Here is a 27,851-nt window from a genome sequence, read left to right on the forward strand (position 1 = left end):
ACAGCAGCAACTCCAGCTTCAGACACAGCAGCAACTCCAGCTCCAGACACAGCAGCAACTCCACCACCAGACACAGCAGCAAATCAAGCTCCAGAAACAGCAGCATCTCCACCACCAGACACAGCAGCAACTTCAGCACCAGGCACAGCAGCAACTCCAGCACAAGACACAACCACAGCAACTCTAGCTCCAGACACAGCTGCAACTCCAGCTGCAGACAAAGCAGCTACTCCAGCACCAGACACAGCAGCAAATTCAGCTCCAGACAGAGCAGCAAATTCAGCTGCAGACACAGCATCAAGTCTAGCTCCAGAAGCAGCAGCAACTCCAGCAGGGGATTCAGCAGCAACTCCACCTGCAGACACAGCAGCATCTCCAGCTCCAATCATAGCAACAACTCCAGCTCCAGACATAGCAGCAACTCCAGCTCCAGACATAGCAGCATCTCCAGCTCCAATCATAGCAACAACTCCAGCTTCAGACATAGCAGCAACTCCAGCTCCAGACATAGCAGCATTTCCAGCTCCAATCATAGCAACAATTTCAGCTTCAGACATAGCAGCAACTCCAGCTCCAGACACAGCAGCAACTTCAGCTCCAGACATAGCACCAACTCCAGCTCAAGACACAGCAGCAACTCCAGCACCAGACACAGCAGCAACTCCAGCTCCAGACACAGCAGCGTCTCCAGCACCAGACACGGCAGCAACTCCAGCTCCAGACACAGCAGCCAGAGCTCCAGACACAGCAGCAACTCCAGCTCCAGACACAGCAGCAACTCCAGCTCCAGACATAGCAGCAACTCCAGCTCCAGACACAACCACAGCAGCAACTCCAGCTCCAGACACAGCAGCCAGAGCTCCAGACACAGCAGCAACTCCAGCTCCAGACACAGCAGCAACTCCAGCACCAGACTCAGCAGCAACACTTCCTCCAGACACAGCAGCAAATCCAGCACCAGACACTGCAGCAACTCCAGCACCAGACACAGCAGCAACTCCAGCTCCAGAGACAGCAGCAACACCAGATCCAAACACAACCTCAGCTACTCCAGCTCCAGACACAGCATCAACTCCAGCTCTAGACACAGCAGCTACTCCAGCTCCAGACACAGCAGCAACTCCAGCACCGGACACTGCAGCATCTCCAGCTCTAGACACAGCAGCAGCTCCAACTCCAGACACAGCAGCAAATCAAGCACCAGACACAGCATCAAATCCTGCTCCAGACAAAGCAGCAACTCTACCACCAGACACAGCATCAAATCAAGCACCAGACACGGCAGCAACTCCAGCACCAGTCACAGCTGCAACTCCAGCTGCAGACAAAGCAGCTACTCCAGCACCAGACACAGCAGCAAATTCAGCTCCAGACAGAGCAGCAAATTCAGCTCCAGACACAGCAGCAAGTCCAGCTCAAGAAGCAGCAGCAACTCCAGCAGGAGATTCAGCAGCAACTCCACCTCCAGACACAGCAGCAACTCCAACTCCAGACACAGCAGCAACTCCAGCACCAGACACACCAGCAACTCCAGCTCCAGACACAGCAGCAACTCTAGCACCAGACACAGCAGCAACTCCAGCACCAGACACAGCAGCATCTCCAGCTCCAATCATAGCAACATCTCCAGCTCCAAACATAGCAGCATCTCCAGCTCCAATCATAGCAACAACTCCAACTTCAGACATCGCAGCAACTCCAGCTCCAAACATAGAATCAACTCCAGCTTCAGACATAGCAGCAACTCCAGCTGCAGACATAGCAGCAACTTCAGCTCCAGACATAGCACCAACTCCAGCTCCAGACACAGCAGCAACTCCAGCTCCAGACACAGCAGCATCTCCAGCACCAGACACTACCTCAGCAACTCCAGCTCCAGACACTGCAGCAACTCCGTCTTCAGACAAAGCAGCAACACCAGCACCAGACAGAGGAGCAACTCCAGCTCCAGACACAGCAGCAGCACTAGCTCCAGACACAGCAGCAACTCCAGATCCAGACACAGCAGCAACTCCAGCTCCAGACATAGCAGCAACTTAAGCTCCAGACACAACCATAGCAGCAACTCCAGCACCAGACACAGCAGCAACTCTAGCACCAGATACAGCAGCAACTCCAGCACCAGACTCAGCAGCAACTCTACCTCCAGACACAGCAGCAAATCCAGCACCAGACAATGCAGCATCTCCAGCACCAGACACAGCAGCAACTCCAGCTTCAGACACAGCAGCAACTTCAGCTCCAGACACAGCAGCAACTCCACCACCAGACACAGCAGCAAATCAAGCTCCAGAAACAGCAGCATCTCCACCACCAGACACAGCAGCAACTTCAGCACCAGGCACAGCAGCAACTCCAGCACAAGACACAACCACAGCAACTCTAGCTCCAGACACAGCTGCAACTCCAGCTGCAGACAAAGCAGCTACTCCAGCACCAGACACAGCAGCAAATTCAGCTCCAGACAGAGCAGCAAATTCAGCTGCAGACACAGCATCAAGTCTAGCTCCAGAAGCAGCAGCAACTCCAGCAGGGGATTCAGCAGCGACTCCACCTGCAGACACAGCAGCATCTCCAGCGCCAATCATAGCAACAACTCCAGCTCCAGACATAGCAGCAACTCCAGCTCCAGACATAGCAGCATCTCCAGCTCCAATCATAGCAACAACTCCAGCTTCAGACATAGCAGCAACTCCAGCTCCAGACATAGCAGCATTTCCAGCTCCAATCATAGCAACAATTTCAGCTTCAGACATAGCAGCAACTCCAGCTCCAGACACAGCAGCAACTTCAGCTCCAGACATAGCACCAACTCCAGCTCAAGACACAGCAGCAACTCCAGCACCAGACACAGCAGCAACTCCAGCTCCAGACACAGCAGCAACTCCAGCTCCAGACACAGCAGAAAATCCGGCTCCAGACACAGCAGCAACTCCAGCTCCAGACACAGCAGCAACTCCAGCTCCAGACACAGCAGCAACTCCAGCTCCAGAAATAGCAGCAACTCTGGCTCCAGACACAGCAGCAACTCCAGCTCCAGACACAGCAGCAACTCCAGCTCCAGACACAGCAGCAACTCCAGCCACAGACACAGCAGCAACTCCAACTCCAGACATAGCAGCAAATGCAGCTCCAGACACAGCGGCAAGAGCTCCAGACACAGCAGCAACTCCAGCACCAGACACAGCAGCAACTTCAGCTCCAGACATAGCTGCTACTCCAGCTCCATACACAGCAGCAACTCCAGCTCCAGACACAGCAGCACGAGCTCCAGACACAGCAGCAACTCAGGCTCCAGGCATAGCAGCAACGCCAGCACCAGACACAGCAGCGTCTCCAGCACCAGACACAGCAGCAACTCCAGCTCCAGACATGGCAGCAGCTCCAGACACAGCAGCAACTCCAGCTATAGACAAAGCAGCAACTCCAGCTCCAGACACAGCTGCAAGAGCTCAAGACTCAGCAGCAACTCAGGCTCCAGACATAGCAGCAACCCCAGCTCCAGACATAGCATCAATGCCAGCACCAGACACAGCAGCGTCTCCAGCACCAGACACGGCAGCAACTCCAGCTCCAGACACAGCAGCAACTCCAGCTCCAGACATAGCAGCAACTCCAGCTCCAGACATAGCAGCATCTCCAGCTCCAATCATAGCAACAACTCCAGCTTCAGACATAGCAGCAACTCCAGCTCCAGACATAGCAGCATTTCCAGCTCCAATCATAGCAACAATTTCAGCTTCAGACATAGCAGCAACTCCAGCTCCAGACACAGCAGCAACTTCAGCTCCAGACATAGCACCAACTCCAGCTCAAGACACAGCAGCAACTCCAGCTCCAGACACAGCAGCAACTCCAGCTCCAGACACAGCAGCAACTACGGCTACAGACAGAAACACAGCAACTCCAGCACCTGATGCAGCAGCGACTCCAGCACCAGACAGAGCAGCAACTGCAGCTCCAGACATAGCAGCAACTCCAGCTCGAGACACAGCAGCAACTCCAGCTCCAGACACAGCAGCAACTCCAGCCACAGACACAGCAGCAACTCCAGCTCCAGACACAGCAGCAAGAGCTCCAGACACAGCAGCAACTCAGGCTCCAGACATAGCAGCAACGACAGCACCAGACACAGCAGCGTCTCCAGCACCAGACACAGCAGCAACTCCAGCTCCAGACACAGCAGCAGCTCCAGAAACAGCAGTAACTCCAGCTCCAGACAAAGCAGCAAGAGCTACAGACACAGTAGCAACTCCAGCTCCAGACACAGCAGCAACTCCAGCTCCAGACACAGCTGCAAGAGCTCAAGACTCAGCAGCAACTCAGGCTCCAGACATAGCAGCAACTCCAGCTCCAGACATAGCAGCAATGCCAGCACCAGACACAGCAGCGTCTCCAGCATCAGACACGGCAGCAACTCCAGCTCCAGACACAGCAGCCAGAGCTCCAGACACAGCAGCAACTCCAGCTCCAGACACAGCAGCAACTCCAGCTCCAGACATAGCAGCAACTCCAGCTCCAGACACAACCACAGCAGCAACTCCAGCTCCAGACACAGCAGCCAGAGCTCCAGACACAGCAGCAACTCCAGCTCCAGACACAGCAGCAACTCCAGCACCAGACTCAGCAGCAACACTTCCTCCAGACACAGCAGCAAATCCAGCACCAGACACTGCAGCAACTCCAGCACCAGACACAGCAGCAACTCCAGCTCCAGAGACAGTAGCAACACCAGATCCAAACACAACCTCAGCTACTCCAGCTCCAGACACAGCATCAACTCCAGCTCTAGACACAGCAGCTACTCCAGCTCCAGACACAGCATCAACTCCAGCTCCAGACACAGCAGCAACTCCAGCACCAGACACAGCAGCAACTCCAGCACCAGACACAGCAGCAACTCCAGCTCCAGACAGAGCAGCAACTCCAGCTCCAGACACAGAAGCAACTCCAGCTCCAGACACAGCAGCAACACCAGCTCCAGACACAGCAGCAACTCCATCTCCAGACAGAGCAGCAATTCCAGCTCCAGATTCAGCAGCAAATCCAGCTCCAGACATAGTGGCACCTCCAGCTCCAGGCACAGCAGCTACTCCACCACCAGACACAGCAGCAACTCCAGCTCCAGACAGAGGAGCAACTCCAGCTCCAGACACAGGAGCAACTCCAGCTCCAGACACAACCACAGCAGCAACTCCAGCACCAGTCACAGCAGCAACTCCAGCTTCAGACACAGCAGCAACTCCAGCACCAGACAAAGCAGCAACTCCAGCTCCAGACACAGCAGCAACTCCAGCTCCAGACACAGCAGCAACTCCAGCACCAGACACAGCAGCAACTCCAGCAACCGACACAGCAGCAACTCCAGCACCAGACACAGCAGCAACTCCAGTTCCAGGCACAGCAGCAACCCCGTCTTCAGACAAAGCAGCAACACCAGCACCAGACACAGGAGCAACTCCAGCTCCAGACACGGCAGGAACTCCAGCTCCAGACACAGCAGCAACTCCAGCTCCATACATAGCAGCAACTTAAGCTCCAGACACAACCACAGCAGCAACTCCAGCACCAGACACAGCAGCAACACCAGCACCAGATACAGCAGCAACTCCAGCACCAGACACTGCAGCATCTCCAGCACCAGACACAACAGCAACTCCGTCTTCAGACAAATCAGCAACACCAGCACCAGTCACAGCAGCAAATCCTGCTCCCAACACAGCAGCAACTCCAGATCCAGACACAACCACAGCAACTCTAGCTCCAGACACAGCTGCAACTCCAGCTGCAGACAAAGCAGCTACTCCAGCACCAGACACAGCAGCAAATTCAGCTCCAGAGAGAGCAGCAAATTCAGCTCCAGACACAGCATCAAGTCCAGCTCCAGAAGCAGCAGCAACTCCATCAGGAGATTCAGCAGCAACTCCAGCTCAAGACACAGCAGCAACTCCAGCTCCAGACACAGCAGCAACTCCAGCTCCAGACACAGCAGCATGAGCTCCAGGCACAGCAGCAACTCCACCTCCAGACACAACCACAGCAACTCCAGCTCCAGACACAGCAGCAACTCCGGCTCCAGACACAAACACAGCAACTCCAGCTCCTGATGCAGCAGCGACTCCAGCACCAGACACAGCAGCAAATCCGACTCCAGACACAGCAGCAACTCCAGCTCCAGACACAGCAGCAACTCCAGCTCCAGACATAGCAGCAACTCCACCTCCAGACACAGCAGCAACTCCAGCTACAGACACAGCAGCAATTCCAGCTACAGACACAGCAGCAACTCCAGCTACAGACACAGCAGCAACTCCAGCTACAGACACAGCAGCAACTCGAGATCCAACAGAGCAGCAACTCCAGCCACTACCACAGCAGAAACTCCATCACCAGACACAGCAGCATCTCCAGCTCCAGACACAGCAGCAACTCCAGCTCCAGACACAGAAGCAACTCCAGCTCCAGACACAGCAGCAACTCCAGCTCCAGACACAGCAGCAACTCCAGCTCCAGACACAGCAGCAACTCCAGCTCCAGAAATAGCAGCAACTCCAGCTCCAGACACAGCAGCAACTCCAGCTCCAGACACAGCAGCAACTCCAGCTCCAGACACAGCAGCAACTCCAGCCACAGACACAGCAGCAACTCCAGCTCCAGACATAGCAGCAACTTCAGCTCCAGACATAGCTGCTACTCCAGCTCCATACACAGCAGCAACTCCAGCTCCAGACACAGGAGCAAGAGCTCCAGACACAGCAGCAACTAAGGCTCCAGACATAGCAGCAACGCCAGCACCAGACACAGCAGCGTCTCCAGCACCAGACACAGCAGCAACTACAGCTCCAGACATGGCAGCAGCTCCAGACACAGCAACAACTCCAGCTCCAGACAAAGCAGCAACTCCAGCTCCAGACACAGCTGCAAGAGCTCAAGACTCAGCAGCATCTCAGGCTCCAGACATAGCAGCAACCCCAGCTCCAGACATAGCATCAATGCCAGCACCAGACACAGCAGCGTCTCCAGCACCAGACACGGCAGCAACTCCAGCTCCAGACACAGCAGCAACTCCAGCTCCAGACACAGCAGCAACTCCAGCTCCAGACATAGCAGCAACTCCAGCTCCAGACACAGCAGCAACTCCGGCTCCAGACACAAACACAGCAACTCCAGCTCCTGATGCAGCAGCGACTCCAGCACCAGACACAGCAGCAAATCCGACTCCAGACACAGCAGCAACTCCAGCTCCAGACACAGCAGCAACTCCAGCTCCAGACATAGCAGCAACTCCACCTCCAGACACAGCAGCAACTCCAGCTACAGACACAGCAGCAATTCCAGCTACAGACACAGCAGCAACTCCAGCTCCAGACACAGCAGCAACTCCAGCTACAGACACAGCAGCAACTCGAGATCCAACAGAGCAGCAACTCCAGCCACTACCACAGCAGAAACTCCATCACCAGACACAGCAGCATCTCCAGCTCCAGACACAGCAGCAACTCCAGCTCCAGACACAGAAGCAACTCCAGCTCCAGACACAGCAGCAACTCCAGCTCCAGACACAGCAGCAACTCCAGCTCCAGACACAGCAGCAACTCCAGCTCCAGAAATAGCAGCAACTCCAGCTCCAGACACAGCAGCAACTCCAGCTCCAGACACAGCAGCAACTCCAGCTCCAGACACAGCAGCAACTCCAGCCACAGACACAGCAGCAACTCCAGCTCCAGACATAGCAGCAACTTCAGCTCCAGACATAGCTGCTACTCCAGCTCCATACACAGCAGCAACTCCAGCTCCAGACACAGGAGCAAGAGCTCCAGACACAGCAGCAACTAAGGCTCCAGACATAGCAGCAACGCCAGCACCAGACACAGCAGCGTCTCCAGCACCAGACACAGCAGCAACTACAGCTCCAGACATGGCAGCAGCTCCAGACACAGCAACAACTCCAGCTCCAGACAAAGCAGCAACTCCAGCTCCAGACACAGCTGCAAGAGCTCAAGACTCAGCAGCATCTCAGGCTCCAGACATAGCAGCAACCCCAGCTCCAGACATAGCATCAATGCCAGCACCAGACACAGCAGCGTCTCCAGCACCAGACACGGCAGCAACTCCAGCTCCAGACACAGCAGCAACTCCAGCTCCAGACACAGCAGCAACTCCAGCTCCAGACATAGCAGCAACTCCAGTTCCAGACACAACCACAGCAGCAACTCCAGCACCAGACTCAGCAGCAACACTTCCTCCAGACACAGCAGCAAATGCAGCACCAGACACTGCAGCATCTCCAGCACCAGACACAGCAGCAACTCCAGCTCCAGACACAGCACCAACTCCAGCTCCAGACACAGCATCAACTTCAGCTCCAGAAACAGCGGCAACTCCACCACCAGACACTGCAGCAACTCCAGCTCCAGACACAGCTGCAACTCCAGCTCCAGACAGAGCAGCAACTCCAGCTCCAGACACAGCAGCAACTCCAGCTCCAAACACAGCAGCAACTCCAGCACCAGACACAGAAGCAACTCCAGCTCCAGAAGCAGCAGCAACTCCAGCTCCAGACACAGCAACAACTCCAGCTCCAGACAGAGCAGCAACTCCAGCTCCAGACACAGCAGCAACTCAAGCTCCAGACACAGCAGCAACTCCAGCTCCAGACACAGCAGCATCTCCAGCTACAGAAAGAGCAGCAATTCCAGCTACAGATACAGCAGCAAATCCAGCTCCAGACATAGCAGCAACTCCCGTTCCAGACATTGCAGCAACTCCAGCAACAGACACAGCAGCAACACCAGCACCCGACACCGCAGCAACTCCAGCTCCAGACATAGCAGCAACTCCCGTTCCAGGCACAGCAGCAACACCAGCACCAGACACAGCAGCAACTCCAGCTCCAGACACAGCAGCAACTCCAGCACCAGACACCGCACCAACTCCAGCTCCAGACATAGCAGCAACTCCCGGTCCAGACACTGCAGCAACTCCAGCACCAGACACAGCAGCATCTCGAGCACCAGACACAACGACAGCAGCAACTCCAGCTCCAGACACAGCAGCAACTCCAGCTCCAGACACAGCAGCAACTCCAGCTCCAGACACAGCAGCATCTCCAGCACCAGACTCAGCAGCAATCCAGCTCCAGACACAGCAGCAACTCCAGCTCCAGACACAGCAGCAACTCCAGCTCCAGACACAGCAGCACCTCCAGCTCCAGACACAAACACAGCTGCAACTCCAGCTCCAGGCACAGCAGCACCTCCAGCTCCAGACACAACCACAGCTGCAACTCCAGCTCCAGACACAGCAGCTACTCCAGATCCAGACACAGCAGCAACTCCAGATCCTGACATAGCAGCAACTCCAGATCCAGACACAGCAGCAACTCCAGATCCTGACATAGCAGCAACTCGAACTCCAGACACAACCACAGCAGCAACTCCAGCTCCTGACACAGCAGCAACTCCAGCTCCAGACACAGCAGCAACTCGAACTCCAGACACAGCAGCAATTCCAGCTCCAGATACAGCAGCAAATCCAGCACCAGACATAATAGCAACTCTAGCTCCAGACACAACCACAGCAGCAACTCCAGCTTCAGACACAGCAGTAATTCCAGCTCCAGACATAGGAGCAACTCCTTTACCAGAAACAGCAGCAACTCCAGCTCCAGACATAGCAGCAACTCCAGCACCAGACATAGCAGCAACTCCAGCTCCAGACACAGCAGCAACTCCAGCACCAAACACAACCACAGCAACTCCAGCGAGAGACACAGCAGCAACTCCGGCTCCAGACACAGCAGAAATTCCAGCTCCAGACACAGCAGCAACTGCAGCTCCAGACACTGCAGCAACTCCAGCTCCAGACACAGCAGCAACTCCAGCTCCAGACACAGCAGAAACTCCTGCTACAGACACAGCAGCAACTCGACCTCCAGACACAGCAGCAACTCCAGCAGCAGACACAGCAGCAACTCCAGCTCCAGACACAGCAGCAACTCCGGCTCCAGACACAGCAGCAACTCCATCACCAGACACAGCAACAACTCCAGTCCCAGACACAACCACAGCAACTCCAGCTCCAGACACAGCAGCAGCTGCTGCACCAGACACAGCAGCCATTCGAACCCCAGACATAGCAGCAAATCCAGCTCCAGACAAAGCAGCAGGAGCTCCAGACACTGCAGGAACTCCAGCACCAGACACAGCAGCAACTCCAGCTCCAGACACAGCAGCAACTCCAGCTCCAGACATAGCAGCAACTCCAGCTCCAGACAAATCAGCAAGAGCTCCAGACACAGCAGCAGCTCCAGCTCCAGACGCAGCAGCAACTCCAGCACCAGACACCGCAGCAACTCCAGCTCCAGACATAGCAGCAACTCCAACTCCAGACACAGCAGCAACTCCAGCTCCAGACACAGCAGCAACTCCAGCTCCAGAGACAGCAGCAACTCCAGCACCATACACAGCAGCAAATCCAGCACCAGACACAGCAGCAGCTCCAGCTCCAGACACCGCAGCAACTCCTGCTCCAGACACAGCAGCAACTCCAGGTCCAGACACAGCAGCAACAGCTCCAGACACAGCAGCAACTGCAGTTCCAGACACAGCAGCAACTCCAGCTCCAGACACAACAGAAACTCCAGCTCCAGACACAGCAGCAACTCCTGCTCCAGACACAGCAGCAACTCCAGTTCCAGACACAGCAGCAAGAGCTCCAGACACAGCAGCACCTCCAGCTCCAGACACAGCAGCAACTCCAGCTCCAGACACAGCACCAACTCCAGCACCAGACACCGCAGCAAATCCAGCTCCAGACATAGCAGCAACTCCAACACCAGACACAGCAGCAAGAGCTCCAGACACAGCAGCAACTCCAGCACCAGACACAGCATCATCTCCTGCTGCAGCCTAAGCTGCAACTCCAGCTCCAGACACAGCAGCATCTCCAGCTCCAGACACAGCAGCAACACCAGCTCCAGACATAGCAGCAGCTCCTGCACCAGTCACAGCAGCCATTCGAACTCCAGACATATCAGCATCTACAGCTCCAGACAAAGCAGCAGCAGCTCCAGACACAGCAGCAACAGCTCCAGACACAGCAGCAACTCCTGCTCCAGTCACAGCAGCAACTCCAGCTCCAGACATAGCAGCAACTCCAGCTCCAGACAAATCAGCAAGAGCTCCAGACACAGCAGCACCTCCAGCTCCAGACACAGCAGCAACTCCAGCTCCAGACACAGCAGCAAATCCAGCACCAGACACCGCAGCAACTCCAGCTCCAGACATAGCAGCAACTCCAGCTCCAGACAAATCAGCAAGAGCTCCAGACACAGCAGCACCTCCAGCTCCAGACAAAGCAGCAACTCCAGCTCCAGACATAGCAGCAACTCCAACACCTGACACAGCAGCAAGAGCTCCAGAGACAGCAGCAACTCCAGCTCCAGACACAGAAGCAACTCCACCACCAGACACAGCAGCAAATCAAGCAACAGACACAGCAGCAACTCCAGCTCCAGACACAGCAGCAACTCCAGCTCCAGACACAGCAGCAACACCTGCTCCAGACACAACCACAGCAACTCCAGCTGTAGACACAGCAGCAACTCCACCATCAGACACAGCAGCAACTCCAGCACCAGAATCAGCAGCAACTCTTCCTCCAGACACAGCAGCATCTCCAGCACCAGACACAGCAGCAACTCCAGCTCCTGACACAGCAGCAACACCAGCTCCAGACACAACCACAGCAACTCCACCACCAGACACAGCAGCAACTCCAGCTCCAGACACAGCAGCAACTCCAGCTCCAGATACAGCAGCAACTCCAGCACCAGACACAGCAGCAACTTCAGCTCCAGACACAGTAGCAATTCCGGCTCCAGACACAGCAGCAACTCCGGCTCCAGACACAGCAGCAACTCCATCACCAGACACAGCAGCAACTCCAGCTCCAGACACAGCAGCAACTCCAGCTCCAGATACAGCAGCAACTCCAGCTCCAGACATAGTAGCAGCTCCTGCACCAGACACAGCAGCTATTCGAACTCCAGACATAGCATCAGCTACAGCTCTAGACAAAGCAGCAGGAGCTCGAGACACAGCAGCAACTCCTGCTCCAGACACAACAGCAACTCCAGTTCTAGACACAGCAGCAACTCCAGTTCCAGACACAGCAGCAACAGCTCCAGACACAGCAGCAACTCCAGCTCCAGAGAAAGCAGCTACTCCAGCTCCAGACACAACAGCATCTCCAGTTCGAGACACAGTAGCAACAGCTCCAGACACAGCAGCAACTCCAGTTCCAGACACAGCAGCAACAGCTCCAGACACAGCAGCAACTCCAGGTCCTGACACAGCAGCAACTCCAGTTCGAGACACAGCAGCAACAGCTCCAGACGCAGCAGCAACTCCAGCTCCAGACACAGCAGCAACACCAGCTCCAGACACAACCACAGCAACTCCAGCTGTAGAAACAGCAGCAACTCCACCATCAGACACAGCAGCAACTCCAGCACCAGAATCAGCAGCAACTCTTCCTCCAGACACAGCAGCATCTCCAGCACCAGACACAGCAGCAACTCCAGCTCCAGACACAGCAGCAACACCAGCTCCAGACACAACCACAGCAACTCCACCACCAGACACAGCAGCAACTCCAGCTCCAGACACAGCAGCAACTCCAGCTCCAGATACAGCAGCAACTCCAGCACCAGACACAGCAGCAACTTCAGCTCCAGACACAGTAGCAACTCCGGCTCCAGACACAGCAGCAACTCCGGCTCCAGACACAGCAGCAACTCCATCACCAGACACAGCAGCAACTCCAGCTCCAGACACAGCAGCAACTCCAGCTTCAGATACAGCAGCAACTCCAGCTCCAGACATAGTAGCGGCTCCTGCACCAGACACAGCAGCTATTCGAACTCCAGACATAGCATCAACTACAGCTCTAGACAAAGCAGCAGGAGCTCCAGACACAGCAGCAACTCCTGCTCCAGACACAACAGCAACTCCAGTTCCAGACACAGCAGCAACTCCAGTTCCAGACACAGCTGCAACAGCTCCAGACACAGCAGCAACTCCAGCTCCAGAGAAAGCAGCTACTCCAGCTCCAGACACAACAGCAACTCCAGTTCGAGACACAGCAGCAACAGCTCCAGACACAGCAGCAACTCCAGTTCCAGACACAGCAGCAACAGCTCCAGACACAGCAGCAATTCCAGGTCCAGACACAGCAGCAACTCCAGTTCGAGACACAGCAGCAACAGCTCCAGACGCAGCAGCAACTCCAGCTCCAGACACAGCAGCAACTCCAGTTCCAGACACAGCAGCAAGAGCTCCAGACACAGCAGCAACTCCAGCTCCAGACACAGCAGCAACTCCACCTCCAGACACAGCAGCAACTCCAGCTCCAGACACAACAGCAACTCCAGTTCCAGACACAGCAGCAATTCCAGCTCTAGACACAGCAGCACCTCCAGCTTCAGACACAGCATCCACTCCAGCACCAGACACAGCAGCAACTCCAGGCCCAGACACAGCAGCAACTGCAGCTCCAGACACAACAGCACCTCCAGCTCCAGACACAGCAGCACCTCCAGCTCCAGACGCAGCAGCAACTCCAGCTCCAGACACCGCAGCAACTCCAGCTCCAGACATAGCAGCAACTCCAACACCAGACACAGCAGCAACTCCAGCTGCATACACAGCACAAACTCCAGCACCAGACACAGCAGCAACTCCAGCTCCGGACACAGCAGCAACTCCTGCTCCAGATACAACAGCAACTCCAGTTGCAGACACAGCAGCAACAGCTCCAGACACAGCTGCAACTCCAGTTCCAGACACAGCAGCAACAGCTCCAGACACAGCAGCAACTCCAGGTCCAGACACAGCAGCAACTCCAGTTCGAGACACAGCAGCAACAGCTCCAGACGCAGCAGCAACTCCAGCTCCAGACACAGCAGCAACACCAGCTCCAGACACAACCACAGCAACTCCAGCTGTAGAAACAGCAGCAACTCCACCATCAGACACAGCAGCAACTCCAGCACCAGAATCAGCAGCAACTCTTCCTCCAGACACAGCAGCATCTCCAGCACCAGACACAGCAGCAACTCCAGCTCCAGACACAGCAGCAACACCAGCTCCAGACACAACCACAGCAACTCCACCACCAGACACAGCAGCAACTACAGCTCCAGACACAGCAGCAACTCCAGCTCCAGATACAGCAGCAACTCCAGCACCAGACACAGCAGCAACTTCAGCTCCAGACACAGTAGCAACTCCGGCTCCAGACACAGCAGCAACTCCGGCTCCAGACACAGCAGCAACTCCATCACCAGACACAGCAGCAACTCCAGCTCCAGACACAGCAGCAACTCCAGCTTCAGATACAGCAGCAACTCCAGCTCCAGACATAGTAGCAGCTCCTGCACCAGACACAGCAGCTATTCGAACTCCAGACATAGCATCAACTACAGCTCTAGACAAAGCAGCAGGAGCTCCAGACACAGCAGCAACTCCTGCTCCAGACACAACAGCAACTCCAGTTCCAGACACAGCAGCAACTCCAGTTCCAGACACAGCAGCAACAGCTCCAGACACAGCAGCAACTCCAGCTCCAGAGAAAGCAGCTACTCCAGCTCCAGACACAACAGCAACTCCAGTTCGAGACACAGCAGCAACAGCTCCAGACACAGCAGCAACTCCAGTTCCAGACACAGCAGCAACAGCTCCAGACACAGCAGCAACTCCAGCTCCAGACACAGCAGCAACTCCAGTTCGAGACACAGCAGCAACAGCTCCAGACGCAGCAGCAACTCCAGCTCCAGACACAGCAGCAACTCCAGTTCCAGACACAGCAGCAAGAGCTCCAGACACAGCAGCAACTCCAGCTCCAGACACAGCAGCAACTCCACCTCCAGACACAGCAGCAACTCCAGCTCCAGACACAACAGCAACTCCAGTTCCAGACACAGCAGCAATTCCAGCTCCAGACACAGCAGCACCTCCAGCTCCAGACACAGCAGCAACTCCAGCACCAGACACAGCAGCAACTCCAGTTCCAGACACAGCAGCAACTGCAGCTCCAGACACAGCAGCACCTCCAGCTCCAGACACAGCAGCACCTCCAGCTCCAGACGCATCAGCAACTCCAGCTCCAGACACCGCAGCAACTCCAGCTCCAGACATAGCAGCAACTCCAACACCAGACACAGCAGCAACTCCAGCTGCATACACAGCACAAACTCCAGCACCAGACACAGCAGCAACTCCAGCTCCGGACACAGCAGTAACTCCAGCTCCGGACACAGCAGCAACTACAGCTCCAGACACAGCAGCAAGAGCTCCAGACACAGCAGCAACTCCAGATCCAGACACAGCAGCAACTCCAGCTCCAGACATAGCAGCAATTTAAGCTCCAGACACAACCATAGCAGCAACTCCAGCACCAGACACAGCAGCAACTCCAGCAACAGATACAGCAGCAACTCCAGCACCACACTCAGCAGCAACTCTACCTCCAGACACAGCAGCAAATCCAGCACCAGACACTGCAGCATCTCCAGCTCCAGACACAGCAGCAACTCCAGCTCCAGACAAAGCAGCAACTCCAGATCCAGACACAGCAGCAACTCCACCACCAGACACAGCAGCAAATAAAGCTCCAGACACAGCAGCATCTCCACCACCAGACCCAGCAGCAACTTCAGCTCCAGGCACAGCAGCAACTCCAGCACAAGACACAACCACAGCAACTCTAGCTCCAGACACAGCTGCAACTCCAGCTGCAGACAAAGCAGCTACTCCAGCACCAGACACAGCAGCAAATTCAGCTCCAGACAGAGCAGCAAATTCAGCTGCAGACACAGCATCAAGTCCAGCTCCAGAAGCAGCAGCAACTCCAGCAGGGGATTCAGCAGCAACTCCACCTGCAGACACAGCAGCATCTCCAGCTCCAATCATAGCAACAACTCCAGCTCCAGACATAGCAGCAACTCCAGCTCCAGACATAGCAGCATCTCCAGCTCCAATCATAGCAACAACTCCAGCTTCAGACATAGCAGCAACTCCAGCTCCAGACATAGCAGCATCTCCAACTCCAATCATAGCAACAATTCCAGCTTCAGACATAGCAGCAACTCCAGCTCCAGACACAGCAGCAACTTCAGCTCCAGACATAGCACCAACTCCAGCTCAAGACACAGCAGCAACTCCAGCTCCAGACACAGCAGCAACTGCAGCTCCAGACACAGCAGCAACTCCGGCTCCAGACAGAAACACAGCAACTCCAGCTCCTGATGCAGCAGCGACTCCAGCACCAGACAGAGCAGCAACTCCAGCTCCAGACACAGCAGCAACTCCAGCTCGAGACACAGCAGCAACTCCAGCTCCAGACATAGCAGCAACTCCTGCTCCAGACACAACAGCAACTCCAGTTCTAGACACAGCAGCAACTCCAGTTCCAGACACAGCAGCAACAGCTCCAGACACAGCAGCAACTCCAGCTCCAGAGAAAGCAGCTACTCCAGCTCCAGACACAACAGCAACTCCAGTTCGAGACACAGTAGCAACAGCTCCAGACACAGCAGCAACACCAGCTCCAGACACAACCACAGCAACTCCAGCTGTAGAAACAGCAGCAACTCCACCATCAGACACAGCAGCAACTCCAGCACCAGAATCAGCAGCAACTCTTCCTCCAGACACAGCAGCATCTCCAGCACCAGACACAGCAGCAACTCCAGCTCCAGACACAGCAGCAACACCAGCTCCAGACACAACCACAGCAACTCCACCACCAGACACAGCAGCAACTCCAGCTCCAGACACAGCAGCAACTTCAGCTCCAGACACAGTAGCAACTCCGGCTTCAGACACAGCAGAAACTCCGGCTCCAGACACAGCAGCAACTCCATCACCAGACACAGCAGCAACTCCATCTCCAGACACAGCAGCAACTCCAGCTTCAGATACAGACGCAACTCCAGCTCCAGACATAGTAGAAGCTCCTGCACCAGACACAGCAGCTATTCGAACTCCAGACATAGCATCAACTACAGCTCTAGACAAAGCAGCAGGAGCTCCAGACACAGCAGCAACTCCTGCTCCAGACACAACAGCAACTCCAGTTCCAGACACAGCAGCAACTCCAGTTCCAGACACAGCAGCAACAGCACCAGACACAGCAGCAACTCCAGCTCCAGAGAAAGCAGCTACTCCAGCCCCAGACACAACAGCAACTCCAGTTCGAGACACAGCAGCAACAGCTCCAGACACAGCAGCAACTCCAGTTCCAGACACAGCAGCGACAGCTCCAGACGCAGCAGCAACTCCAGCTCCAGACACAGCAGCAACTCCAGTTCCAGACACAGCAGCAAGAGCTCCAGACACAGCAGCAACTCCAGCTCCAGACACAGCAGCAACTCCACCTCCAGACACAGCAGCAACTCCAGCTCCAGACACAACAGCAACTCCAGTTCCAGACACAGCAGCAATTCCAGCTCCAGACACAGCAGCACCTCCAGCTCCAGACACAGCAGCAACTCCAGCACCAGACACAGCAGCAACTCCAGCTCCAGACATAGCAGCAACTTAAGCTCCAGACACAACCATAGCAGCAACTCCAGCACCAGAGACAGCAGCAACTCCAGCAACAGATACAGCAGCAACTCCAGCACCACACTCAGCAGCAACTCTACCTCCAGACACAGCAGCAAATCCAGCACCAGACACTGCAGCATCTCCAGCACCAGACACAGCAGCAACTCCAGCTCCAGACAAAGCAGCAACTCCAGATCCAGACACAGCAGCAACTCCACCACCAGACACAGCAGCAAATAAAGCTCCAGACACAGCAGCATCTCCACCACCAGACCCAGCAGCAACTTCAGCTCCAGGCACAGCAGCAACTCCAGCTCAAGACACAACCACAGCAACTCTAGCTCCAGACACAGCTGCAACTCCAGCTGCAGACAAAGCAGCTACTCCAGCACCAGACACAGCAGCAAATTCAGCTCCAGACAGAGCAGCAAATTCAGCTGCAGACACAGCATCAAGTCCAGCTCCAGAAGCAGCAGCAACTCCAGCAGGGGATTCAGCAGCAACTCCACCTGCAGACACAGCAGCATCTCCAGCTCCAATCATAGCAACAACTCCAGCTCCAGACATAGCAGCAACTCCAGCTCCAGACATAGCAGCATCTCCAGCTCCAATCATAGCAACAACTCCAGCTTCAGACATAGCAGCAACTCCAGCTCCAGACATAGCAGCATCTCCAACTCCAATCATAGCAACAATTCCAGCTTCAGACATAGCAGCAACTCCAGCTCCAGACACAGCAGCAACTTCAGCTCCAGACATAGCACCAACTCCAGCTCAAGACACAGCAGCAACTCCAGCTCCAGACACAGCAGCAACTGCAGCTCCAGACACAGCAGCAACTCCGGCTCCAGACAGAAACACAGCAACTCCAGCTCCTGATGCAGCAGCGACTCCAGCACCAGGCAGAGCAGCAACTCCAGCTCCAGACACAGTAGCAACTCCAGCTCCAGACACAGCAGCAACTCCAGTTTCAGACACAGCAGCAACTCCAGCACCAGACACAACCACAGCAACTCCAGCTCCTGATGCAGCAGCGACTCCAGCACCAGACACAGCAGCAAATCCGGCTGTAGACACAGCAGCAACTCCAGCTCCAGACACAGCAGCAACTCCAGCTCCAGACACAGCAGCAACTCCAGCCACAGACACAGCAGCAACTCCAGCTCCAGATATAGCAGCAAATGCAGCTCCAGACACAGCGGCAAGAGCTCCAGACACAGCAGCAACTCCAGCTCCAGACACAGCAGCAACTCCAGGTCCAGACACAGCAGCAACTCCTGTTCGAGACACAGCAGCAACAGCTCCAGACGCAGCAGCAACTCCAGCTCCAGACACAGCAGCAACACCAGCTCCAGACACAACCACAGCAACTCCAGCTGTAGAAACAGCAGCAACTCCACCATCAGACACAGCAGCAACTCCAGCACCAGAATCAGCAGCAACTCTTCCTCCAGACACAGCAGCATCTCCAGCACCAGACACAGCAGCAACTCCAGCTCCAGACACAGCAGCAACACCAGCTCCAGACACAACCACAGCAACTCCAGCTCCAGACACAGCAGCAACTCCAGTTCGAGACACAGCAGCAACAGCTCCAGACGCAGCAGCAACTCCAGCTCCAGACACAGCAGCAACTCCGGCTCCAGACACAGCAGCAACTCCGGCTCCAGACACAGCAGCAACTCCATCACCAGACACAGCAGCAACTCCAGCTCCAGACACAGCAGCAACTCCAGCTTCAGATACAGCAGCAACTCCAGCTCCAGACATAGTAGCAGCTCCAGCACCAGACACAGCAGCTATTCGAACTCCAGTCATAGCATCAACTACAGCTCTAGACAAAGCAGCAGGAGCTCCAGACACAGCAGCAACTCCTGCTCCAGACACAACAGCAACTCCAGTTCCAGACACAGCAGCAAATCCAGTTCCAGACACAGCAGCAGCAGCTCCAGACACAGCAGCAACTCCAGCTCCAGAGAAAGCAGCTACTCCAGCTCCAGACACAACAGCAACAGCTCCAGACACAGCAGCAACTCCAGTTCCAGACACAGCAGAAACAGCTCCAGACACAGCAGCAACTCCACCACCAGACACAGCAGCAACTCCACCTCCCGACACAGCAGCAACTCCAGCTCCAGACACAACAGCAACTCCAGTTCCAGACACAGCAGCAATTCCAGCTCCAGACACAGCAGCACCTCCAGCTCCAGACACAGCAGCAACTCCAGCACCAGACACAGCAGCAACTCCAGTTCCAGACACAGCAGCAACTGCAGCTCCAGACACAGCAGCACCTCCAGCTCCAGACACAGCAGCACCTCCAGCTCCAGACGCAGCAGCAACTCCAGCTCCAGACACCGCAGCAACTCCAGCTCCAGACATAGCAGCAACTCCAACACCAGACACAGCAGCAACTCCAGCTGCATACACAGCACAAACTCCAGCACCAGGCACAGCAGCAACTCCAGCTCCGGACACAGCAGTAACTCCAGCTCCGGACACAGCAGCAACTACAGCTCCAGACACAGCAGCAAGAGCTCCAGACACAGCAGCAACTCCAGATCCAGACACAGCAGCAACTCCAGCTCCAGACATAGCAGCAACTTAAGCTCCAGACACAACCATAGCAGCAACTCCAGCACCAGACACAGCAGCAACTCCAGCAACAGATACAGCAGCAACTCCAGCACCACACTCAGCAGCAACTCTACCTCCAGACACAGCATCAAATCCAGCACCAGACACTGCAGCATCTCCAGCACCAGACACAGCAGCAACTCCAGCTCCAGACAAAGCAGCAACTCCAGATCCAGACACAGCAGCAACTCCACCACCAGACACAGCAGCAAATAAAGCTCCAGACACAGCAGCATCTCCACCACCAGACCCAGCAGCAACTTCAGCTCCAGGCACAGTAGCAACTCCAGCACAAGACACAACCACAGCAACTCTAGCTCCAGACACAGCTGCAACTCCAGCTGCAGACAAAGCAGCTACTCCAGCACCAGACACAGCAGCAAATTCAGCTCCAGACAGAGCAGCAAATTCAGCTGCAGACACAGCATCAAGTCCAGCTCCAGAAGCAGCAGCAACTCCAGCAGGGGATTCAGCAGCAACTCCACCTGCAGACACAGCAGCATCTCCAGCTCCAATCATAGCAACAACTCCAGCTTCAGACATAGCAGCAACTCCAGCTCCAGACATAGCAGCATCTCCAACTCCAATCATAGCAACAATTCCAGCTTCAGACATAGCAGCAACTCCAGCTCCAGACACAGCAGCAACTTCAGCTCCAGACATAGCACCAACTCCAGCTCAAGACACAGCAGCAACTCCAGCACCAGACACAGCAGCAACTCCAGCTCCAGACACAGCAGCAACTCCGGCTCCAGACAGAAACACAGCAACTCCAGCTCCTGATGCAGCAGCGACTCCAGCACCAGACAGAGCAGCAACTCCATCTCCAGACACAGTAGCAACTCCAGCTCGAGACACAGCAGCAACTCCAGCTCCAGACATAGCAGCAACTCCTGCTCCAGACATAACAGCAACTCCAGTTCTAGACACAGCAGCAACTCCAGTTCCAGACACAGCAGCAACAGCTCCAGACACAGCAGCAACTCCAGCTCCAGAGAAAGCAGCTACTCCAGCTCCAGACACAACAGCAACTCCAGTTCGAGACACAGTAGCAACAGCTCCAGACACAGCAGCAACTCCAGTTCCAGACACAGCAGCAACAGCTCCAGACACAGCAGCAACTCCAGCTCCAGACACAGCAGCAACTCCAGTTCGAGACACAGCAGCAACAGCTCCAGACGCAGCAGCAACTCCAGCTCCAGACACAGCAGCAACTCCAGTTCCAGACACAGCAGCAAGAGCTCCAGACACAGCAGCAACTCCAGCTCCAGACACAGCAGCAACTCCACCTCCAGACACAGCAGCAACTCCAGCTCCAGACACAACAGCAACTCCAGTTCCAGACACAGCAGCAATTCCAGCTCCAGACACAGCAGCACCTCCAGCTCCAGACACAGCAGCAACTCCAGCACCAGACACAGCAGCAACTCCAGTTCCAGACACAGCAGCAACTGCAGCTCCAGACACAGCAGCACCTCCAGCTCCAGACACAGCAGCACCTCCAGCTCCAGACGCAGCAGCAACTCCAGCTCCAGACACCGCAGCAACTCCAGCTCCAGACATAGCAGCAACTCCAACACCAGACACAGCAGCAACTCCAGCTGCATACACAGCACAAACTCCAGCACCAGACACAGCAGCAACTCCAGCTCCAGACATAGCAGCATCTCCAACTCCAATCATAGCAACAATTCCAGCTTCAGACATAGCAGCAACTCCAGCTCCAGACACAGCAGCAACTTCAGCTCCAGACATAGCACCAACTCCAGCTCAAGACACAGCAGCAACTCCAGCACCAGACACAGCAGCAACTCCAGCTCCAGACACAGCAGCAACTCCGGCTCCAGACAGAAACACAGCAACTCCAGCTCCTGATGCAGCAGCGACTCCAGCACCAGACAGAGCAGCAACTCCATCTCCAGACACAGTAGCAACTCCAGCTCGAGACACAGCAGCAACTCCAGCTCCAGACATAGCAGCAACTCCTGCTCCAGACATAACAGCAACTCCAGTTCTAGACACAGCAGCAACTCCAGTTCCAGACACAGCAGCAACAGCTCCAGACACAGCAGCAACTCCAGCTCCAGAGAAAGCAGCTACTCCAGCTCCAGACACAACAGCAACTCCAGTTCGAGACACAGTAGCAACAGCTCCAGACACAGCAGCAACTCCAGTTCCAGACACAGCAGCAACAGCTCCAGACACAGCAGCAACTCCAGCTCCAGACACAGCAGCAACTCCAGTTCGAGACACAGCAGCAACAGCTCCAGACGCAGCAGCAACTCCAGCTCCAGACACAGCAGCAACTCCAGTTCCAGACACAGCAGCAAGAGCTCCAGACACAGCAGCAACTCCACCTCCAGACACAGCAGCAACTCCAGCTCCAGACACAACAGCAACTCCAGTTCCAGACACAGCAGCAATTCCAGCTCCAGACACAGCAGCACCTCCAGCTCCAGACACAGCAGCAACTCCAGCACCAGACACAGCAGCAACTCCAGTTCCAGACACAGCAGCAACTGCAGCTCCAGACACAGCAGCACCTCCAGCTCCAGACACAGCAGCACCTCCAGCTCCAGACGCAGCAGCAACTCCAGCTCCAGACACCGCAGCAACTCCAGCTCCAGACATAGCAGCAACTCCAACACCAGACACAGCAGCAACTCCAGCTGCATACACAGCACAAACTCCAGCACCAGACACAGCAGCAACTCCAGCTCCGGACACAGCAGTAACTCCAGCTCCGGACACAGCAGCAACTACAGCTCCAGACACAGCAGCAAGAGCTCCAGACACAGCAGCAACTCCAGATCCAGACACAGCAGCAACTCCAGCTCCAGACATAGCAGCAATTTAAGCTCCAGACACAACCATAGCAGCAACTCCAGCACCAGACACAGCAGCAACTCCAGCAACAGATACAGCAGCAACTCCAGCACCACACTCAGCAGCAACTCTACCTCCAGACACAGCAGCAAATCCAGCACCAGACACTGCAGCATCTCCAGCACCAGACACAGCAGCAACTCCAGCTCCAGACAAAGCAGCAACTCCAGATCCAGACACAGCAGCAACTCCACCACCAGACACAGCAGCAAATAAAGCTCCAGACACAGCAGCATCTCCACCACCAGACCCAGCAGCAACTTCAGCTCCAGGCACAGCAGCAACTCCAGCTCAAGACACAACCACAGCAACTCTAGCTCCAGACACAGCTGCAACTCCAGCTGCAGACAAAGCAGCTACTCCAGCACCAGACACAGCAGCAAATTCAGCTCCAGACAGAGCAGCAAATTCAGCTGCAGACACAGCATCAAGTCCAGCTCCAGAAGCAGCAGCAACTCCAGCAGGGGATTCAGCAGCAACTCCACCTGCAGACACAGCAGCATCTCCAGCTCCAATCATAGCAACAACTCCAGCTCCAGACATAGCAGCAACTCCAGCTCCAGACATAGCAGCATCTCCAGCTCCAATCATAGCAACAACTCCAGCTTCAGACATAGCAGCAACTCCAGCTCCAGACATAGCAGCATCTCCAACTCCAATCATAGCAACAATTCCAGCTTCAGACATAGCAGCAACTCCAGCTCCAGACACAGCAGCAACTTCAGCTCCAGACATAGCACCAACTCCAGCTCAAGACACAGCAGCAACTCCAGCTCCAGACACAGCAGCAACTGCAGCTCCAGACACAGCAGCAACTCCGGCTCCAGACAGAAACACAGCAACTCCAGCTCCTGATGCAGCAGCGACTCCAGCACCAGACAGAGCAGCAACTCCAGCTCCAGACACAGCAGCAACTCCAGCTCGAGACACAGCAGCAACTCCAGCTCCAGACATAGCAGCAACTCCTGCTCCAGACACAACAGCAACTCCAGTTCTAGACACAGCAGCAACTCCAGTTCCAGACACAGCAGCAACAGCTCCAGACACAGCAGCAACTCCAGCTCCAGAGAAAGCAGCTACTCCAGCTCCAGACACAACAGCAACTCCAGTTCGAGACACAGTAGCAACAGCTCCAGACACAGCAGCAACACCAGCTCCAGACACAACCACAGCAACTCCAGCTGTAGAAACAGCAGCAACTCCACCATCAGACACAGCAGCAACTCCAGCACCAGAATCAGCAGCAACTCTTCCTCCAGACACAGCAGCATCTCCAGCACCAGACACAGCAGCAACTCCAGCTCCAGACACAGCAGCAACACCAGCTCCAGACACAACCACAGCAACTCCACCACCAGACACAGCAGCAACTCCAGCTCCAGACACAGCAGCAACTTCAGCTCCAGACACAGTAGCAACTCCGGCTTCAGACACAGCAGAAACTCCGGCTCCAGACACAGCAGCAACTCCATCACCAGACACAGCAGCAACTCCATCTCCAGACACAGCAGCAACTCCAGCTTCAGATACAGACGCAACTCCAGCTCCAGACATAGTAGAAGCTCCTGCACCAGACACAGCAGCTATTCGAACTCCAGACATAGCATCAACTACAGCTCTAGACAAAGCAGCAGGAGCTCCAGACACAGCAGCAACTCCTGCTCCAGACACAACAGCAACTCCAGTTCCAGACACAGCAGCAACTCCAGTTCCAGACACAGCAGCAACAGCACCAGACACAGCAGCAACTCCAGCTCCAGAGAAAGCAGCTACTCCAGCCCCAGACACAACAGCAACTCCAGTTCGAGACACAGCAGCAACAGCTCCAGACACAGCAGCAACTCCAGTTCCAGACACAGCAGCGACAGCTCCAGACGCAGCAGCAACTCCAGCTCCAGACACAGCAGCAACTCCAGTTCCAGACACAGCAGCAAGAGCTCCAGACACAGCAGCAACTCCAGCTCCAGACACAGCAGCAACTCCACCTCCAGACACAGCAGCAACTCCAGCTCCAGACACAACAGCAACTCCAGTTCCAGACACAGCAGCAATTCCAGCTCCAGACACAGCAGCACCTCCAGCTCCAGACACAGCAGCAACTCCAGCACCAGACACAGCAGCAACTCCAGCTCCAGACATAGCAGCAACTTAAGCTCCAGACACAACCATAGCAGCAACTCCAGCACCAGAGACAGCAGCAACTCCAGCAACAGATACAGCAGCAACTCCAGCACCACACTCAGCAGCAACTCTACCTCCAGACACAGCAGCAAATCCAGCACCAGACACTGCAGCATCTCCAGCACCAGACACAGCAGCAACTCCAGCTCCAGACAAAGCAGCAACTCCAGATCCAGACACAGCAGCAACTCCACCACCAGACACAGCAGCAAATAAAGCTCCAGACACAGCAGCATCTCCACCACCAGACCCAGCAGCAACTTCAGCTCCAGGCACAGCAGCAACTCCAGCTCAAGACACAACCACAGCAACTCTAGCTCCAGACACAGCTGCAACTCCAGCTGCAGACAAAGCAGCTACTCCAGCACCAGACACAGCAGCAAATTCAGCTCCAGACAGAGCAGCAAATTCAGCTGCAGACACAGCATCAAGTCCAGCTCCAGAAGCAGCAGCAACTCCAGCAGGGGATTCAGCAGCAACTCCACCTGCAGACACAGCAGCATCTCCAGCTCCAATCATAGCAACAACTCCAGCTCCAGACATAGCAGCAACTCCAGCTCCAGACATAGCAGCATCTCCAGCTCCAATCATAGCAACAACTCCAGCTTCAGACATAGCAGCAACTCCAGCTCCAGACATAGCAGCATCTCCAACTCCAATCATAGCAACAATTCCAGCTTCAGACATAGCAGCAACTCCAGCTCCAGACACAGCAGCAACTTCAGCTCCAGACATAGCACCAACTCCAGCTCAAGACACAGCAGCAACTCCAGCTCCAGACACAGCAGCAACTGCAGCTCCAGACACAGCAGCAACTCCGGCTCCAGACAGAAACACAGCAACTCCAGCTCCTGATGCAGCAGCGACTCCAGCACCAGGCAGAGCAGCAACTCCAGCTCCAGACACAGTAGCAACTCCAGCTCCAGACACAGCAGCAACTCCAGTTTCAGACACAGCAGCAACTCCAGCACCAGACACAACCACAGCAACTCCAGCTCCTGATGCAGCAGCGACTCCAGCACCAGACACAGCAGCAAATCCGGCTGTAGACACAGCAGCAACTCCAGCTCCAGACACAGCAGCAACTCCAGCTCCAGACACAGCAGCAACTCCAGCCACAGACACAGCAGCAACTCCAGCTCCAGATATAGCAGCAAATGCAGCTCCAGACACAGCGGCAAGAGCTCCAGACACAGCAGCAACTCCAGCTCCAGACACAGCAGCAACTCCAGGTCCAGACACAGCAGCAACTCCTGTTCGAGACACAGCAGCAACAGCTCCAGACGCAGCAGCAACTCCAGCTCCAGACACAGCAGCAACACCAGCTCCAGACACAACCACAGCAACTCCAGCTGTAGAAACAGCAGCAACTCCACCATCAGACACAGCAGCAACTCCAGCACCAGAATCAGCAGCAACTCTTCCTCCAGACACAGCAGCATCTCCAGCACCAGACACAGCAGCAACTCCAGCTCCAGACACAGCAGCAACACCAGCTCCAGACACAACCACAGCAACTCCAGCTCCAGACACAGCAGCAACTCCAGTTCGAGACACAGCAGCAACAGCTCCAGACGCAGCAGCAACTCCAGCTCCAGACACAGCAGCAACTCCGGCTCCAGACACAGCAGCAACTCCGGCTCCAGACACAGCAGCAACTCCATCACCAGACACAGCAGCAACTCCAGCTCCAGACACAGCAGCAACTCCAGCTTCAGATACAGCAGCAACTCCAGCTCCAGACATAGTAGCAGCTCCAGCACCAGACACAGCAGCTATTCGAACTCCAGTCATAGCATCAACTACAGCTCTAGACAAAGCAGCAGGAGCTCCAGACACAGCAGCAACTCCTGCTCCAGACACAACAGCAACTCCAGTTCCAGACACAGCAGCAAATCCAGTTCCAGACACAGCAGCAGCAGCTCCAGACACAGCAGCAACTCCAGCTCCAGAGAAAGCAGCTACTCCAGCTCCAGACACAACAGCAACAGCTCCAGACACAGCAGCAACTCCAGTTCCAGACACAGCAGAAACAGCTCCAGACACAGCAGCAACTCCACCACCAGACACAGCAGCAACTCCACCTCCCGACACAGCAGCAACTCCAGCTCCAGACACAACAGCAACTCCAGTTCCAGACACAGCAGCAATTCCAGCTCCAGACACAGCAGCACCTCCAGCTCCAGACACAGCAGCAACTCCAGCACCAGACACAGCAGCAACTCCAGTTCCAGACACAGCAGCAACTGCAGCTCCAGACACAGCAGCACCTCCAGCTCCAGACACAGCAGCACCTCCAGCTCCAGACGCAGCAGCAACTCCAGCTCCAGACACCGCAGCAACTCCAGCTCCAGACATAGCAGCAACTCCAACACCAGACACAGCAGCAACTCCAGCTGCATACACAGCACAAACTCCAGCACCAGGCACAGCAGCAACTCCAGCTCCGGACACAGCAGTAACTCCAGCTCCGGACACAGCAGCAACTACAGCTCCAGACACAGCAGCAAGAGCTCCAGACACAGCAGCAACTCC

The 27,851-nt window shown here is 55.4% G+C and overlaps 1 protein-coding gene across 1 annotated transcript in view; it reads left to right on the forward strand.

Moving 5' to 3' along the window:
• Positions 1–5,668: 5,668 nt before the first annotated feature.
• LOC144673019 (uncharacterized) overlaps positions 5,669–27,851 on the forward strand; it is a gene marked incomplete at its 5' end in the record, with an annotated part of 151,094 nt that continues 128,911 nt past the window's right edge. Inside the window, 3 exons of the mRNA XM_078535018.1 lie at positions 5,669–5,737; positions 10,379–10,438; positions 11,423–11,577. Coding sequence (XP_078391144.1) covers positions 5,669–5,737; positions 10,379–10,438; positions 11,423–11,577 — 284 coding nt within the window. The remainder of the gene's footprint in view (positions 5,738–10,378; positions 10,439–11,422; positions 11,578–27,851) is intronic.

This window comes from Cetorhinus maximus, unplaced genomic scaffold (assembly GCF_964194155.1).
Source record: "Cetorhinus maximus unplaced genomic scaffold, sCetMax3.hap1.1 HAP1_SCAFFOLD_200, whole genome shotgun sequence".
Taxonomy (NCBI): domain Eukaryota; kingdom Metazoa; phylum Chordata; class Chondrichthyes; order Lamniformes; family Cetorhinidae; genus Cetorhinus; species Cetorhinus maximus.